Genomic DNA, 18,105 nt, shown 5'->3' with positions numbered 1-18,105 from the left:
TCCTGGATCTTTCTGTACCACATACTTTCAGAAAAAAAGGGAAAAAAAAGAATGCGGAGGCAAAAGAAGAAACAGAAGAAAAAAAAACAGGTCAGAGACATGCACAACTCCTAAAATATGGGGGATAAATTACCTGATTAAAAATATCTCCTCGTACAGCTTCACAGTCTACTTTGTATTTACAAATCAAGCAAGATGCTGTTGCAAAGGAACCTAAAAACAACCAATACACACATGCATTATTAAAGGAATGTTTCCCTTTCTTTAAACATACCACAAAGATTATAAAGTTTGACACCAGAAAAGAGAATTAAGACTCCACGGGGGGAGCGCCTGGGTGGCTCAGATGGTTAAGCGTCTGCCTTTGGCTCATGTCATGATTCCAGGGTCCTGGGATTGAGCCCTGCATCGGGCTCCCTGCTCAGTGGGGAGCCTGCTTCTCCCTCTGCCTCTCTCTCTCTCTGTCACTCTCATGAATAAATAAAACATTTAAAAAAAAAAAAAAAAAAAGACTCCACAGGGGAATCTCAGGGGTGAATAATCAAAATACTTATATATAATACAGACAGAATCCAATCATTGAGATGTTGATATACACAGTGACACTTCCTAAAGCTATTCTTTTCAATAAAATAAACCAATTCCTCCAGAGCTAAAACTCTACAGAGTTGGAAGGTTATAATTGTGTGACCTTAGCTTAATTAACAGTTATACATTAAGAACAGATTTTTTTGTTTCTGGGTTGTTTTTTTTTTTAAGATTTTATTCATCCATTCATCCCAGAGAGAGGGAGAGAGCACAAGCAGTGGGAGAAGAAGAGGGAAAAGCAGGCTCCCCACTGAGCAGGGAGCATTATGCAGGGCTCAATCCCAGGACCCTGGGATCACGACCTGAGCTGAAGACAGACACTTAACCGACTGAGCTACCCAGGCACCCCAAAAGCAGTTCAGATACATAAGAAAATGGTCTGCGCCTACTTGTTGTCTTAGATTGAAAGTCTTCTATATTTCCAAATTCTATACATCTGAACTACCCCTGTTCCTCTGGTTTCATAAACTAAAGATGTCATATTTTTATTATATTGACATATAAAAAATACTGACATATTACTTTTGTAATCAAAGACGGTTATTTAGAAGAATTTAATGGAATACAACTGCTACACCTTTTGAAACACAACAGAACGTTAATCTGATGTTTTGTGCAATTAAGTATCAAGCTCAATAATTCTGGTTTAATTTTTTTGCATTCTACTTTTCAAAATTTATCTACAACTGATCAGTTAACAATGACTAAATAAAAAGGCTTAATGTCGGGGTGCCTGGGTGGCTCAGATGGTTAAGCGTCTGCCTTCGGCTCAGGTCATGATCCCAGGGTCCTGGGATCGAGTCCTGCTCCTTGGGGAGCCGGCTTCTCTCTCTGCCTCTCTCTTTCTCTGTCTCTTATGAATAAATGGATAAAATCTTAAAAAAAAAAAAAAAAAGGCTTAATCTCCATTTCTGGATGGCAGCCTACTTTCTAATCCTATTTTTTCCTATAAAACTAATTAAATAACAGAAAACAATTCTGAAGTTTACTAACCATGACACTGAATTATCCTTTGGATTCCTGCAACCTGTTCCAGTGTATCTATGTTCTGAGTATAGTTCCGAAGTAGTTTTCCTTCTTTATCTGACAAGGCTATGAATTTGTGACAGAGAGATGGTTGGAACTGTCCAGGATATATTTCCTATATAATGCAAAAGGCAAAAAAAGATTACAGTAAAGAAATAAGTATAACACATCTCATGTTTAGGTTTAACCAAATAACTACCAATGATAGTCCCCCATGTATAAATTAAAAAATACATGAGCATCTCAAAGCATCTAGATGGTTGCAACACACACCTACAAAAGGATTGCTGCTGTAATATGTATAAAACTCAGCAATTAGTGAACTTGCCCCCTGAAGGAAAAAGTCAACCCATAAGCATCTCTAATAAATGTTAACAGATATTTTAATAAAAGTCAGAAGAAATACACACCTGAGAATATATCTAATTTTTTGTTGGCTGCAAATTCAGGGTTTGTTTTAAGGAAAAAGAAAAGTTTAAGTTGAAATTAAAGATATCAAAGATATGGTGACTTCTTTTAAAAACTAAAAGGCACTGTCAACACAATATTAAAAGTTGTTTATTCATCATTCATTATAAATATCAACCTGTTGGAAGTTTAAAGCTAAAGTTTTAATTCCTTACCAAAATTGTTTTCCTTCCACTGCACAGGCACATACTGGTATAGTATAGAGTTGCTCATGAATGCTGAGTTGCTGGATTTTGTGTGTGTGTTTTTCCCCCCAAATAATGCTTCAATGCTGTTTCTTCTTTAAAAACAAAGAATTCAGATATACACATGGCAAAAAGATCAGAGAAAAAGTATCAATTTTGGTCCTCTCAACTTTTGACAGTGTTTTTATTAAATTTCATTTAGTAAGTGACTATGGCAAAGGAAGTTTCTTCTCTACTTTTTTCTTTAAAGTAGTAATGCTGCCTACTTCCTTACCATTCATTACAGCCTCTAACCTATTACAATGCTAGCAAAAAAATCAGACACAACCGTATGTCTGTCAATAGGGGACCGGTTGTAGAAATATAGTACATCCATAATAGTGGAGTATGCAGCCATTAAAATGAATGTGAGAGGTCTAGATGTACTGACCTGGAAAATGGTCCAATGACATGTGAAAAAAAGCAAGTTAGTCACCAGTGTGTAGAGTTCTGTTTTTGTTGTTTGTTATTAAGCAAAAATAGAAATTATATGCACGTGTATATATAGATACATTCATACAAACATCAAGTCAAGAAGGATACTAACAAGCTATTAACAGAAGTGGGGAAACTTTCAACTTCTGACACTATACAAAAAAAGTTTAATAAGATTACGGATGACTTTACTTTTAACCTATTTAATATTCCAAATTTTAAGAAACTCTCTACAGGGATACCTTTTAGGAAAAATAATAAGCAATCTCTAACTACCACCACATACATGTTCGTATGCTACTGAAAATGTTTTACAAAAATCCAAAGATTCTGCCTCACATTCAAACTTGTATCATGAATTTCACTGACTACTTTGCAATTTAAGAAGCAGACAATGCATACAGAAAGAATTAACAAGGGCTTATAAAGCTATGTTTATAGAAAACTGAAAGCTACATTATGTTTTGAACCACTGTATCATGCTATACTAACCATTGTTTTCTCCCCAGAATGCTTTGTTCTAGTACATTTAAAGGATTAATCGTCATAATTATTTACTAAGCTCTCTCTGGAAATGGCTATTAAAAGTTTTTATAAAAAAATTGTTTTTACAACAAAGATTACAATATGCTAGGCTACAGATAGGTTCTAATAAAGAACATGAGAACAGCATGCCACACTCATAACATGAACAAATGACTGCCTCCAGAGCAGGTTTGGGGAGCAAGAGTACCAAGACTCTACCCTCCTGGAATGAACTTCTCTGTGTCTTATCATCCCCCATTCCTTTTATATATATATGTATAATAAATTTTTTTTTTAAAGTACGCTCCATGCCCAACAAGTGACTTGAACTCATGACCCTAACTAAGATCAAGAATTGCATGCTCTACCGACTAAGCCAGCCAGGTGCCCCTCCCCATTCCCTTTTTAAAGGGGAAGGTAAGAAGCACAAAGATGTTGTGGTACAGTAGATTCAGTTCTACACTCCAGTTTCCCTTCATGTCCAATCCGTAACAGTTCAGGGTAGTTTAGCCCTTAAAGTTACAAATCAATTCCTGTAGTTGGGGATAAACTATAAATAATTTATTTTATAAGCCTACATTTTATATGTTAGAACCTAAGTGATTTGAATCTTAACTATTTTCTTTTGCATATACAGTGGACTATGTTGCAATCATTAGATTTAAATACTGTATTCAAACTAAAGGATATAATCTGAAATAATGAAAAAAAATTACCCTGGAAGGACTTTTAATGGATATTACTCCCAAGACAGGCTCTTAACATGAAGTCTGCTAAAAACCAAATGGCTGTGGATAAAACTTTCAGATAAAAGTATGGATTGGGATGCCTGAGTGGCTAAGTCGGTTTAAGCATCTGACTTCAGCTCAGGTCGTGATCTTACACTCCTGGGCTCCCTGCTCAGTGGAGAGTCTGCTTCTTCCTCTTCCCCTGCCCCTCCCCGTGCTCTCCCTCTTGCTCAAATAAATAAATCTTAAAAAAAAAAGAGTCACAAAAGTATGGATTGATCTCCTATGTTGGAACTGTGACATGTTAGCTAGCCCTGTTCTAAGTAAGATAGACCATCCCAAATCTGAACATTGTAAAGTACTATTAGGAAAACAATTATGTGAGCTAGACCATTCTGTTACTGCTATAGGGGTACTTATAGATTAGAATGAAAGCAGAACTGGGACCAATACTTGAAATGCTATTAAAAAGATGCATTGCTGGGGCACCTGGGTGGCTCAGTCGTTAAGCGTCTGCCTTCGGCTCAGGTCATGATCCCAGGGTCCTGGGATCGAGCCCCACATCAGACTCCCTGCTTGGTGGGAAGCCTGCTTCTCCCTCTCCCACTCCCCCTGCTTGTGTTCCCTCTCTCGCTGTCTCTCTGTCAAATAAATAAAATCTTAAAAAAAAAAAAAAAGATGCATTGCTTCCACAAAGATGTATTTACCAGGCATAACAGGAGCCCTTTATTATAATGCTGTAGACCAGGCTGAGGACTGGGGTTTTACATCTTAAAAGACTGGAAAGGTGGGATGCCTGGGTGGCTCAGCCAGTTAAGCGTCTGCCTTTGGCTCAGGTCATGATACCAGGGTCCTGGGATCCAGTCCACATCAGGCTCCTTGCTTGGTGGGGAGCCTGCTTCTCCCTCTGTCTGCCACTCCCCCTGCTTGTGCACATTCTCTTTCTCTGACAAATAAATTAATTAAATCCTCAAAAAAAAGAAAAAATCAAAAAAAACTTTAAAGGCTGGAAAGGTAAACAAAACATGACAGAGTTCCTATACGGCCCACAAAGAAAACCATATTTACTATCTGGCCCTATACTGAAAAGGTTTGCTGACTCTATTGTAGACATATACATCCCCATTTTGCAGATGAAAAAACTAAAGCACAGAAATAACTTGCCAAAAGTCACAAGACCAAGTAGAAGAGCTGTCATTCAAATCCAGTTTTGACACCAAAGTGTGGCTCTTAATCACTATGCATACTGCCTTTTCAGTTTTTGATCCCTCAACATCATTTCCTATTTCTCTTTTAAGCTAATTAAGCACCACTATTAGGTATTGCATTTTGCACATCCTCAAGGGACTGCTGCAACTTGAATTCCAATCACCATCTAACTTAAAAACACTCTTCAAGAATGCATGATGTCTCCACAATCAGTATGAGAAAGAAGCATCTCAATGGAAAAAAACAGCTAAGAACAAATAGGCAGTTCAAAGATATACACATGGCCAGTAGTAAAAAGCAGTCATCCACACTAATAAACAAAAACAAAACACTAATATGATAAATAAGATACTGATTTTTATCTATTGAACTGATAGTTTTAACTGCCTTAAAAACAACTCTAGGGGCGCCTGGGTGGCTCAGTTGTTAAGCGTCTGCCTTCGGCTCAGGTCATGATCCTAGGGTCCTGGGATCCAGCCCCGCATCGGGCTCCCTGCTCTGCAGGAAGCCTGCTTCTCCCTCTCCCACTCCCCCTGCTTGCGTTCCCTCTCTCACTGTGTCTCTGTCAAATAAATAAATAAAATCTTTAAAAAAAAACAAAAACACAACTCTAGATATCCATTAATAGGAGACTGATTAAATATGTTGTGGTACAACTATAGTACTATGTAGCCTTTTCTTAAAAATGACGTATATTGGGGCGCCTGGGTGGCTCAGTTGGTTAAGCGACTGCCTTCGGCTCAGGTCATGATCCTGGAGTCCCTGGATCGAGTCCCGCATCGGGCTCCCTGCTCAGCAGGGAGTCTGCTTCTCCCTCTGACCCTCCCCCCTCTCATATGCTCTCTCTCTCAAATAAATAAATAAAATCTTAAAAAAAAAAAAAAGACGTATATCTGTTAAGTGCCACTATGAAACTATTTCCAAGAATATTAAGCAGGAAAAAAAAGCAAGGTAGAGAAAAGGGTGTGTGATTCTGTTGGTAATTATTTTCAAAATACTGAAAACTTACAGTAATGCCCCTCTCCTATATACACAAACAAGTTTACTCATTTTTTTTTTCCTGGAACAATAACCCAAGAAAACATCTTACCATGGTAAACTTTGAAGAGATTGGAGATAGAGATGACTGAAGGGGGAAGCCAACTAACATGTTTTGTACTGTTAAGAATTTTTTAAACCACATATACAACACACATACATACACACACACACACGTGTGCATGTGATTTTTTTTTTAAGTATTTTAATGCCAACAGTATACTGTGGAGGGTTTTTTGGGTGTGTAGGGGGCAGAAGCATGCTAAGTCAGCCTTCTAACACACTTCTGATAGGAGTATACTTTATTCCACCTTTCCAGGTAGCAGTGAGACAAAACCTATCATGACCTTTAGCAACTGCACTTTGGAATTTATCCTAAAAACACTGGAAACATACCAAAAAGTACAATCACAGCAACACTATTTACAATAAAAGAAAGTAGGAAACACCCGAAATGTGCACTTGTGGAATTATAGTACACCAGTGGATGAACATTATGACCATTATAAAATATTCAAATATCTGAAAGAAAAAATTTATTAAATACAAAAGACAAATCCAAAGCAGTAGGCAAAACAGCCCATTTTTATAATAAAAATATACATTCAATAAGTAAATAAAACAAAAATAATACATTCGGGTATAAAACTATAGGTGCCTTTATACATACGTGATTTACATACACATAGGTACCAACACTGTCTTCAGATGAATGGGATTGTGGCTTTTGGGGGGGGGGGCTTGCATTTTTTGATGAAAGGTGATGAGCTGGTTTTAAGAGTTTAACTTTCTAACTATAGAATCTGGTATGTTTGCACATTATCAATAAAATGATCATTTATTGAATATATATAAAGATGTTTGGAATTTAGTTCATAAAAATTCAGTTATTTCCCCGTCTACTTTTTGACTTTTAATCACTTTAGAGTAAAGGATATTCATTGAATTCAATATGGATATCATCTATACTCTCTGAACACAGTCCTTTTTAACAACAAAAAAAAAGTTATTTATATATCCTCAGTTTCACCCTGACTCTTAATACAACCCCTCATTTTTAACAGTATCTGTAAATTGTTTTAGACTCCTGAGAACCATGACCACAACTCATTATCAATCCAAACCCTTACAATGCACTATGGTTCAGAACATGGCTATACAGCTTTAATGTTGCGCTTAACTGTTCTTATATGCAAGAATTCAAAGAGATATCCCCACAGGTAGGCACACTGTAATACAGTGATGCTCAAACGGGATGTTTGGCAATGTCTGGAGGCATTTCTGATTGTGATGACTGGGAGTGAGAGTGTTACTAATAGCATTTAGGGGGAGAAGGCCAAGGATGCTGCTAGATATCCTACAATGCATAGGACAGTTCCTGACAGCAAAGAATCATCCACCCCAATATGTCAACAGGTTGAAAAACTGCTCTACTGAGCCAGCTGGAATTTCGCATCTAAATGAAATCTGTTTCTTCTCAATAATTATATACAATCATTGCCTCAATACATGTTTAGAAATTCCTTCTTTCCAAAATGTCTAAATTTCACCAGTAATATTTACTCTTTTCATGGTGTCATATTAAATTCACTTTCTCCTAACGGACTAAAATCATAAGCCATTCTTACGAACTTTCTGCCCAGTTAGAGAAACTGATAAAAAAAATTTTAGGCTATGAGTATTTATGTAATATTTAAAGAATCTGGTAAAATACTGTGTAATATTTACATATCCTCCCCACTCTCCATTTCTGTATATGATCTTTGATTCTTTGTCCTTACTTATTTCCCCCTTAAGCTTTTTCCTATTCATTTTTAGGCCAAAATTAACTCAGTCTGTTACCATTACTATCAATTTTAAGTGCTACTTCAGCAACTAAAAGCATTTGTTTAGGCAGTTCCTAATATGAGAATTAAAAGCATAACAATTCTATATGAGTAGCAGTTACAAAGGTGAATATATTTGGCTCTTACCATAACTTAAATGAAAACTCAGAGCAATCATGCAGAATTAAACTTATATTAACAAAACTGAAAAAGGATGCACTTTATAGATGACTACACTTATTTTTTTCACTAAACTAAAAAAATACACATAACTCCTTAAAGCTTTTATGGAAGAAAAAAATGCTGCCCCTCCAAACTTTTCTTCTCCCAGGTGGCATGAAAGATGTACACAGTGGTTAAAAACACTGTAACACATTAACAGTGTGCCATTTTTACCATAACTCAACTTATTTTCTCTTATGCATGGTCCAGATTTGTTAAGTGCATTTTTTAAAGTTCCTATAATTTGTCTTTAGTAGAGTAATTCTGAATTGCTTCTACAGATTCTTACACATCAAAGCTAGTTTAAGCTCAAACTGAGTACCCAAGTCTGTACATTAAACAACTAAAGTTTCTTACCCTTGCTATTTCAATTCTCAGTTACCACATTTTTCCCAAGTGTCAGGTTACTACTTTACTAGGCAATTTAATATATACTTCAGGGGAAAAAGCTGACGAGTTCGTTTGGGCAATGTGTTTCTTCTCAGAACACAGAATTTACAGCAAAAATCTAGTGAGCATTATATAAATGTACCATCAACTTTTATCATCAAATAGAAGATAAAGTAATTTCTAGTTACTTGCTGGCCCTCTTAAGTGTTCATTTCTGCTAACTAGAGCTATTATTATGTGAATGTCCTAGGTCCAAATCAAGAAACCTATAATTAAGTGATATTTCATTGTTCTTCAAAATCATGTAGTAGTACCACTAGCAGTGGCATGTTAGAGCTCTTCTGAGTTATATAAATAGGTCATATGGTTTGAAAGTAGCACTTTTAGGGGCACATGGGTGGCTCAGTTGTTGGGCATCTGCCTTCGGCTCAGGTCATGATCCCAGGGTCCTGGGATCGAGCCCCACATTGGGTTCCCTGCTCTGCGGGGAGCCTGCTTTTCCCCCTCCCACTCCCCCTGCTTGTGTTCCCTCTCTAGCTGTGTCCCTCTCTGTCGAATAAATAAATAAAACCTTAAAAAAAAAAAAAGCACTCTAATTAAAATTCAGGTTCATTTAATTTCTAGATTTATGAAAATTAGTCAATACAAAAGACCCTTATCAAATATACTAAAGTTTAGCAATAACAATTTTACAATTTCTTTCCATAAGACTGAACTATAGAATAAAAAAATAAAAGTCTTCTAATGACTAAAATCTCCTGGGCATGGTATAATTTAATCTCGAACTTTATAGGAGAGCTGCCCAATAGAAATATGTGAGCCATGGATTTCCTAGTAACCACATTAAAAGCATGAAATCATCGTAATTTTTGACCCAATATCAAAAGCATTATTATTTCTACATATAATCAGTACCTATAAATATATAATAATACTATTTTCTATTTTTTCCATACTACATTTCCAAAATCTGGTATATCTTCCATACTTACATCACATCTCAGTACACTTAAGTACTCAACAGCCCCATGTAGCTAGAGGATTCCAAATTAGTGCAGCTCTAGAGACTCTAGAGCAAAATAAAGCAATCTTGACTAAAATGTAACCTAAGAATCTTCATCCCTAACCACAGATTTTTGAGGCACATCTTCACATGTTAAAGTGTCTACTATAAAACATTAGCAAAGATTACAATCTTTATGACCCATAAAAAATATTAAAAATCAAAACAGTGATGTTACTTTCATATGGTCTATTAACCTCTAAAATAGCCTGAACAATGTAAAGGCCATTACTAAAATGCAAACTTGAAAAATATGAAATAATCTCTTTAAAAATAAGCCCAATCCTAAAATGGAAAGTAAATGATAGTCCCCCTTCTGGGAAGAAAATTCTGACTGAAATGACTTTATTTCGTGATCTTACTCTACCACAGTCCTAGTACCCAATTTACTAGACAATGAATGGTCAACTTAAGAAGCCTAAATATGAATAAAATACATTTTCATGAGAGAAGGCCAAAGAACAACTAGAAGACTTCATAGTACCTTTGCAAACTTGAAGAATGGTCTTGGATCTTTTCTGAAATATTCAATATCAAACATTGCTTGAGGATCTGGAAGGTCTGGGAAGTCTATTGCAAGGCGAGCATAAATACCATCTCTTGACCTGAAGTCAGGTATTCCACAAGAAACAGAAACCTGAAATACGCATGGCATAATTTGTACAATTAAATCTTCCATCTACGTTTATAATTACTAGTTCATCATATAATTAGGGAAGAGCTGAAAAATATTTACTTTAAAATTTATCTTGGGGAACAACAATACTGCCCTACTCTAATTTCAAATTCAAATAAACACACACACAAAAAAACAAGAGTATAATGAAATCCACCATATTTTCCATTCACAATAGGGTAAGGAATTTTAAGTCAGGCTAATTTTTTTTGTCAGGCTAACTTTAAACCTTTAAACATTTAACCAACACATTAAAGCAACTGCAATTTGAGAACAGTAAATCATTTCAAATTATTTTATCTACAAAGCAGGCAAGATTTTCTATCGCAGTCAGGTATTTGAAAAAACAAAACTGTCATCTGGTCAGGGTTATAGTATTTCAAGAATATTAAATTCCTGTATTTTCTTTAAAAATTCTATCATACGGGGCGCCTGGGTGGCTCAGTTGGTTATGTGACTGCCTTCGGCTCAGGTCATGATCCTGGAGTCCCGGGATCGAGTCCCACATCGGGCTCCCTGCTCAGCGGGGAGTCTGCTTCTCCCTCTGACCCTCCTCCCTCTCATGCTCTTTCTCATTATCTCTCTTGCAAATAAATAAAATCTTAAAAAAAAAAAAAAAATTCTATCATACGATATTTTAATTCTAAACTGACATTTCAAATAGGAATTTCAGAAGTTAACTTTTTGTTTCACAATTTCATCAGCTGACTCCACTCTAACCTCAGAATAAAACTCCCTTGTCTCAACCACACCTGGGAACAAAGCAGAACTATTCTTGATAATCATTTATGGTTAAATAGCACTCTGCCTTAACTCAAAATGGCAAAAAACAGGTCTGAATTTTACTCCCAACAGTTGCCCTAGGTCACTAACATGTAACATACTCTGTTTTAAACACACAATAGCCTTAGGTAGCTAGTTAAGTGCTAACCCAAAGTGGGGCTAATGCAACACGTCAAGCTACCTGTTGCCTTCCCAACACTGTTACTTACTTGTGAACACCAATTAGGTTCCTGGTTTCCCATAAAGATGGAACAAAGATCCAATTTTTCCATCAGACCCTGACACACTTTAATGCAAACAGCATCCCCTGCATCTCCTTTAGGAGCTGTAGTATAATAAGTAAAAACCTTGCCTTAAATTCCACTTACTGTATTTACAAACAGAAATCTTTTACAGTTGTTGGAGAGGTTTTTACAGTAATGAACCAATTCAACTGCTGCAGCACTTTTTAAAGATTTTTTTTTTAATTTATTTATTAGAGAGAGAGAGAGAGAGCGCGCGCGCGCGCGCGCGCAAGAGGGGGAAGGGTTAGAGGGAGAAGCAGACTCCCCGCCGAGCAGGGAGCCCGATGTGGGACTCAATCCCGGGACTCCAGGATCATGACCTGAGCCGAAGGCAGTCGCTTAACCAACTGAGCCACCCAGGCACCCTGCAGCACTTTTTATACAGCAGTTTCCAAACACAAATTCCCATTATCATGTTAGGAAAAATTCTACACAAAAAATGTTTCCTAATTGAAAAAGGCCCCAAGAAAAAATCACATACCACCTCCCTCTTTTACTAGTGTTTTATACATCTTACGTACCCCAGCTCCAGTTAGAACTATTATTTTTTTGCACTCTTGCAGTAATTTCACAGCATCTTCAATTGTATTAATATCTTTTCTTTTTTTCCTTTTTGGTGGTTCTGAAAGTATATTAATAACAATCTGCCACAGTGTCATATCATCCAATTCAGGTGGAGGAATTGTTTCTGGTAGTAAATCTTTAAGAATTGTTCGAGGATCTGTGCCAATCATGAGATGTTGCTGAACAAAAGTATATGGACCTACATCAAGAAGGAAAAGAATTAGATCGAATCCACCTCCAAGTAATTCAAAATCTCATTTTCTAAAGTAATGAATTAGCAATCTTCAAAGTTTTTTTTGCAAAGAACACACAATATAAAGGTATTTCATTCTTTAGAGCTAGTGCTCTCTCCCAATGAGATGAAGATCAAATTAGAGATGTGCCTGCTCTTAGAGCTCTTAAATCCAGTGTCTTCTCTCCTGTTTCTAAGAATAAAACGAAAATTCATTCTTCAGATCAATTATTATTTTCTCTTTCAAAAAAAATATGTCATGTTAAGACTTAAAAATTTAGTATGTTAAGCTGTTTTGGATCAAAAGACTATCAACATTAATTATTCAATTGCTGATAATAATTACCTTCATTTACTGAGTACTTATTTAATGTCAGGAACTGTCAGTTATTAATTCACATAAGTCTTCCCTGAAATATTTTTAATAGATGAGAAAACTGACACTGAGAGAGAGAAAACAGTTTGCCCAAGACTACCCAGTTAGTAAGTGGCAAAGGCCATAATGCACACCCAGAGTTGCATGCCAAATTCCACGCTCTAATTTTGTTTCCAAAGCAATTGCCTCTACTTCTGCAATTTCTTTCATGTTTGTTTTTATCGTTTTGAGCACCATTCGTTTGAAGAAAAGCCAAAGAAAGATGTTAAATTACAAATTAAAAAAAAAAAGTTGAGCTATCTTGAGCTATAAAATACCATGTATTTAAGAGTTAATTTTTTAAAAAGTCAAAATTAACTAACAATTTTTATTTATTTACTTATTTATTTTTACAACAAACCAAACCAAAGCTATGTTTTTATTGGTGCTGTTAAGTCCCTCCTCACCACCCTGCCTTGATAGATGGGGGTGTGTCTTGTTCCTAGAGGTGACAAAATGAAGCATTGCCACTTAGTGTTTTTAAAAATCTTTTGAAAGATGTACTATAAAATTATCTTAACACAAATATAAAGGCTATGCATCTATGGTAATCTTGATCAAAGCACTATTTTCATTTGATAAAAATCTTAGATTCTCTAATAGCTTTTGCTGTTACTCTACAAATTCAGTTACGTCTCCTCTTTCTCAACGATACTCTTTTTTAACCTGAAATAACTTTCTAAATGAAGAAGACATGAAAAATTACAGATTAATAAGATATAAAAAAAGATGACAGGCATTTACAATAAATTTGCCAATTTTACCTCAAAATTTAATTTTAAAGCTACTCTTTCTCTCTTTCTTTATTGCTATCATGGTTTAACCTAAAATCATGTCTTATACCATGACTACTGCAATTATCTCCAATGCATCCTTGCCCCTTTGAAGTCAATCTATACACAGTATAGATTTTTTAAATGATCTTAAGAGAAAAAGTGATTTTAAGGGAAAAAGGAGGTCATTATATAATGATAAAAGGGTCAATGATATCAACTTTTAAATTTCAAATTCGGATTGTTGCTAATATACAGAAATACAGTTGAGTTTTAAATAATGATCATGTATCCTATAACTTCGGTCTAAGATCAAATTGAAAATTATTATTACTGGAAAATTTTAAGGAGATAGTAATTACGTATAGATTTCCTGTGGGCTTTCAGGACTGGTACCTTTTCTTTATTGATTTGTAGAACTCTTTTGTACATACTTCTGTTATTAATTACTGTGTATTCTCCTAGATCTTAACCATAGAAATTTAATTCTGGTAAATGTTTTTGTTTTTATTTTCTTCAATATTGTACTAGAAGTACTAACCACTACAATAGACAAGAAAAATAAAAGGAATCTGTATTAGAAAGGCAGATATAAAGCTGTTAGTATTTGCAATAGACAAGATCATCTAAGTAGAAATTTGATGGAAATGTCAAAAAAGCTACTAGAATTAAATGGTTAGATTATTGGTTAGATTAAATGGTTAATTATCTAGCATATTTAATATTTCCTGAGCACAAACTGTGTGCCAGGCACTTTTCTAGGCACCGACAAAACACTATACCACAGTCAAAAATCCCTGCCCCCACGGGGTTTATTTTCTATATACAGGAAATAAAACGAAGTTAGATACAGAGGTTATTAAAAAGTGATAAGTGTTTAAAAAAAAACAAACAGATTTGAATTGAGAAAGAACAAGATACTCTAACTGGAGAAAAAGCACTCCACACAGAGGGGTACAAGTGAAAGAACTGGAGGAGTGAGAAGGACCTGACAGAAATACCAGGTGCCAGCTTCCATGGGCTTATTATTAAGCTGTTTAAAAACAAAAACAGAATAAAGCACTAGACTTTCCCTAGAAAACATAAGCTGACACTAAATGTCAGGAAGCACCTAAGAACCTCAATACCAGGTTATAAGGGTCCAGAAAACTCTATTTTTAGTTGACATTAAAAAATATACAAAGAAGACATTCTCTAAAGTTCTGAAACCATACCTATCCGTGGCCTTGGAGTCCAGTCACTAGAGCTTGCATGTGAGGCTCTATCATCCTCATCACTTTCACAGGAATGAAAACCGTTGGTGATTATTTCATCATCAAACAGAAGGTCATCTGCAAAAGAACCCAAAGTAACTCAAGGTGGCTGAAACAATTTGCATCTAAAATGTATGAAGATCTATAACAGTTATGATGCAATGATTTTCACTGAATAAACCACTGAACATTCATTCATAGTGCCTAGGTTAAAAATGCCTCCTGGGTCAGTTTGCACCATTCATAGGAGCAATATAGCCTCATCTTTATGGATCCTGCAAAGAATCTTAAAACTTCCAGTTCGCCAAAATCTAGAAATAGTTATACTTAAAACACAGGAAGTACTAATCTAGTTACACTGAAATTACAGATCACAAGTAATAGGAAGTCATGAAACTTGTCAAAAACTTAAGTCATTCAAACATAACTATGACTGTGCTCTTCTCTTGTATAATACTAGACATACAAAGATATATGCGTTATTCATTTCCCATATTAAACTGTTTATCGAAATCAAGGGTCAATTTACAAATCTAGACTTGAATGCACACGAATGGTCAAATGGTCAAATGTCCACTGATTGTATTTATTGATAAAGACGAACATCCATCCACGACAGAAACATCTCAGATTGAAAATATGAAAACCCTCAGGGGCGCCTGGGTGGTTCAGTCGTAAAGCCTCTGCCTTCAGCTCAGGTCATGATCCCAGAGTCGTGGGATCGAGCCCCGCATAGGAGTCCCCGCTCCGCGGAAAGCCTGCTTCTCCCTCTTCCACTCCCCCTGCTTGTGTTCCCTCTCTCGCTGTGTCTCTGTCAAATAAGTAAATAAAATCTTAAAAAAAAAAAAAAAAGTCTTAAAGTACTATCATGCTCCATACCCAGCATTAACTGCACCAAATAACTGTAATGTCTTTTGCAAAAAGCTATACTTTTGCAATTTTGCAGACTATGACTTTAGAAACAGCTTTGCTCCTTAAAATTTAAAACAAGTTTAAAAACAGAGATCCTAAAAAAAACACAATAATTGCACAGGTGTGTCAGTTTGCAAAGACAACTGCAAAAGGATGCAAAGGACCAAGCAAAAGTTGCAGATTTAACTGTGCAGGGAAGGGGTGTGGAAGAGCGAAAGATGTTCAACAAAGGCAATATGCTAAAGAGAGGAGGAGGAGAGAGAAACTTACTTTAAAAACCAACTGCGGGAGCTTCGCGGCGCGGCGGCTGCGCAAAGCGCGAGGCCGCCCAGGCGGGCCGCGGAGGGAGGGAAAGAGGGAGCGGAGGGAGGGAATACGCGGGCCGCTCCCGCAGCCCAGCCAGCAGCCAGGGAGGCACACAGTTGAGGCCCGTGGTGGGGAGAGGGAGGCCCCAGAACCAGACCTGAGCCCCCAGCCCGCCTCAGAGAACCCCCCCAACCCCACACCAGAGGGGGCCCCGAGAGAGGGAGGAGGGGATGCGCAGTCCCTGCCGCCCGCGCCCTGCGCACCTCGGTACCCAATCGTCGCCGCCGCCGCCTCTTCCTCCTCTTCGCCTTCGTCGTCGTCGTCGTCGTCGTCGTAGAAGTCGTCGGCCGGCGGCGGCTCCCGGGATAGGCCCTGTAGGCCCGGCCCATTGTCTCCTTCCCCGGCCGTCGCCGCCTGGGCCTCCCGCTCCCCGCCCGCCGCCGCCGCCTCCCGCCACAGCGCCGCGGCCGCCGCGGGGCAGCCCCCGGTCGCCGCCGGCACCTCACGCTCAGTGGCCGCCCCACCGGGCTCGCCCGGGCTCCGCCCCAGGCCGGGACAGTCTCTCCGCGGCCTCTTGCGGAGAGGCTCCCCGGCGGGCGGCGACGCGGCCTCCCTCTCGGCCGCCACCGCCGAGGGGGAGCCGCCGGGCTGAAGGGCGAGCGCCGCCTCGTCCGCCATCTTCCAACTGCCTCTCTGGCCCTTCTCCCTCGCCTCCTCTGCTCCCGCTCGACTCGCGGCACTGGCGCCCCCGCGGCTCCGGCTGCGGGAGATTTAAACCCCGTCACGTGACCCGGGCCCTCGTCGCCCCCGCCCTCCCGCCGCTCCCGCCACCCACGCGGGCCGGACCACAACACGGCGGGTCACGTGGCGGGCGGAGGCGGCGTGGGCTGGAAGGAAACGCGGCCCCACCCCTGTGCGGCAGGCGCGCCTGGCCGCCAAAGTCGCCCGTTTCCCAACTTCTTTTCAAAACTGGCGTCAAATCACTGTCGCCCGGATGGCTCAAGTTTTGGTTCACACTGCGAATTTCCACTTCAGTCTGAAGTGCACACCTTGCTTGCCTTAAGTCTTTTCTAGATTTAAGCTAAGAGGTTAAAACTTAGCTCCTGAGAGGCGGTGAGGAATGAAGCTGGCCAAGGCTTAGCTTCGTGAAATACGCTGGGTAGTCTTAACAGCGTTAAGTAGAGGATAAAAGACGCAGTTCACTCCTCACCCTCTTCACACCATTTTGACAGCTCGTCTTTGCTCCGTTTTCTTCTTGCTCCTGTCTTTGGCTGACTGCTCCCCAACCCCATCACTTGCAGGGTGGTGTAAATTGTCAAATCCTTAAGGCAGGTGTCCGCCCTGAAAAACTTCTGATCTGGGGGGTTGGAGACCAACCTATCGGCTTTCCGGCACCACCTCGGCTCCAAAGGTGTGTGAATTACCTTCTCTGAGTGTACTGGGTCAAGCGGGCGATAAGGAAAGAGCGGAATGAACCTGACTTGGCCCGTATAGGCTTCTGACTTTGGGCTGGGATTTGAGATTCTTGCCCGCCACCTTGAGCAATTTGTTTGGCCTTTCTAAATGTAATATTCTCATCTCTAAAATGGTAATATTTTTAGGGTTGTAAGAATTGAGATATATGTAAAGTGAGGAGGAGTACCTAGTAGCTCAAAATATCAGTCCCATAAATAAATGAATAATTAAATTGCATACTAGAAGCCCCTCTACTTTCCACTCTCCTTGAAATTCCAGAACACTGTCATTCCATATCTAGCCTTAACTAAGGCAAATTTAGAGCCAATGTTTGGTAGAGCATCTGCCTCTGCAGTGCGGCATTAGAACCCCTTAAAGGACCTCTTCAAGTTTATAGTAAACCATACCTTAAGCTTATTATGGGGGCCTGCCTATACTGAGCCAATTGAAAATTTAGGCAAGCAACTTGTTTCTTTACTCTTTTTTTTTTTTTTTTTAAGATTTTATTTATTTATTCGAGAGACAGAGAGCATGAGCAGGGGGAGCTGCAGAGGGAGAAGGAGAAGCATGGTTCTGGATCCCAGGACCCCAGAATCATGACCTGAGCTGAAGGCAGACGCTTAAGGACTCAAGCCACCCAGGAGCCCTGTTTCTTCATTCTTAAAATAAATAAATAAATAAATAAATAAATAAATAAATAAATAAATAAA

At 38.4% G+C, this 18,105-nt stretch overlaps 1 protein-coding gene and 1 pseudogene across 2 annotated transcripts in view; both read right to left on the bottom strand.

Moving 5' to 3' along the window:
- LOC118017855 (NAD-dependent protein deacetylase sirtuin-1) overlaps positions 1–16,684 on the bottom strand; it is a 29,693-nt gene extending 13,009 nt beyond the window's left edge. Inside the window, exons 1-6 of one of the 2 annotated variants that reach the window (XM_035016158.1) lie at positions 16,204–16,684; positions 14,684–14,800; positions 12,007–12,248; positions 10,227–10,379; positions 1,582–1,729; positions 134–213 (exon numbers count right to left, since the gene is read on the bottom strand). In XM_035016158.1, coding sequence (XP_034872049.1) covers positions 134–213; positions 1,582–1,729; positions 10,227–10,379; positions 12,007–12,248; positions 14,684–14,800; positions 16,204–16,618 — 1,155 coding nt within the window. In that variant the 5' untranslated portion in view covers positions 16,619–16,684. Of the gene's footprint in view, positions 1–133; positions 214–1,581; positions 1,730–2,237; positions 3,597–10,226; positions 10,380–12,006; positions 12,249–14,683; positions 14,801–16,203 lie in introns of those variants that run through there. The other variant, XM_035016168.1, reaches the window with a different exon arrangement.
- Positions 16,685–16,721: 37 nt separating this feature from the next.
- The window catches only part of LOC118017807, a 12,140-nt pseudogene continuing 10,756 nt past the window's right edge, over positions 16,722–18,105 (bottom strand).

The sequence above is a fragment of the Mirounga leonina genome, unplaced genomic scaffold, assembly GCF_011800145.1.
Source record: "Mirounga leonina isolate KUSES-001 unplaced genomic scaffold, KU_Mleo_1.0 Mir_106, whole genome shotgun sequence".
In the NCBI taxonomy this organism is placed as follows: Eukaryota; Metazoa; Chordata; class Mammalia; order Carnivora; family Phocidae; genus Mirounga; species Mirounga leonina.
Note: the sequence above shows the minus strand (reverse complement) of the source record. Positions and strands in the feature narration are given on the sequence as shown.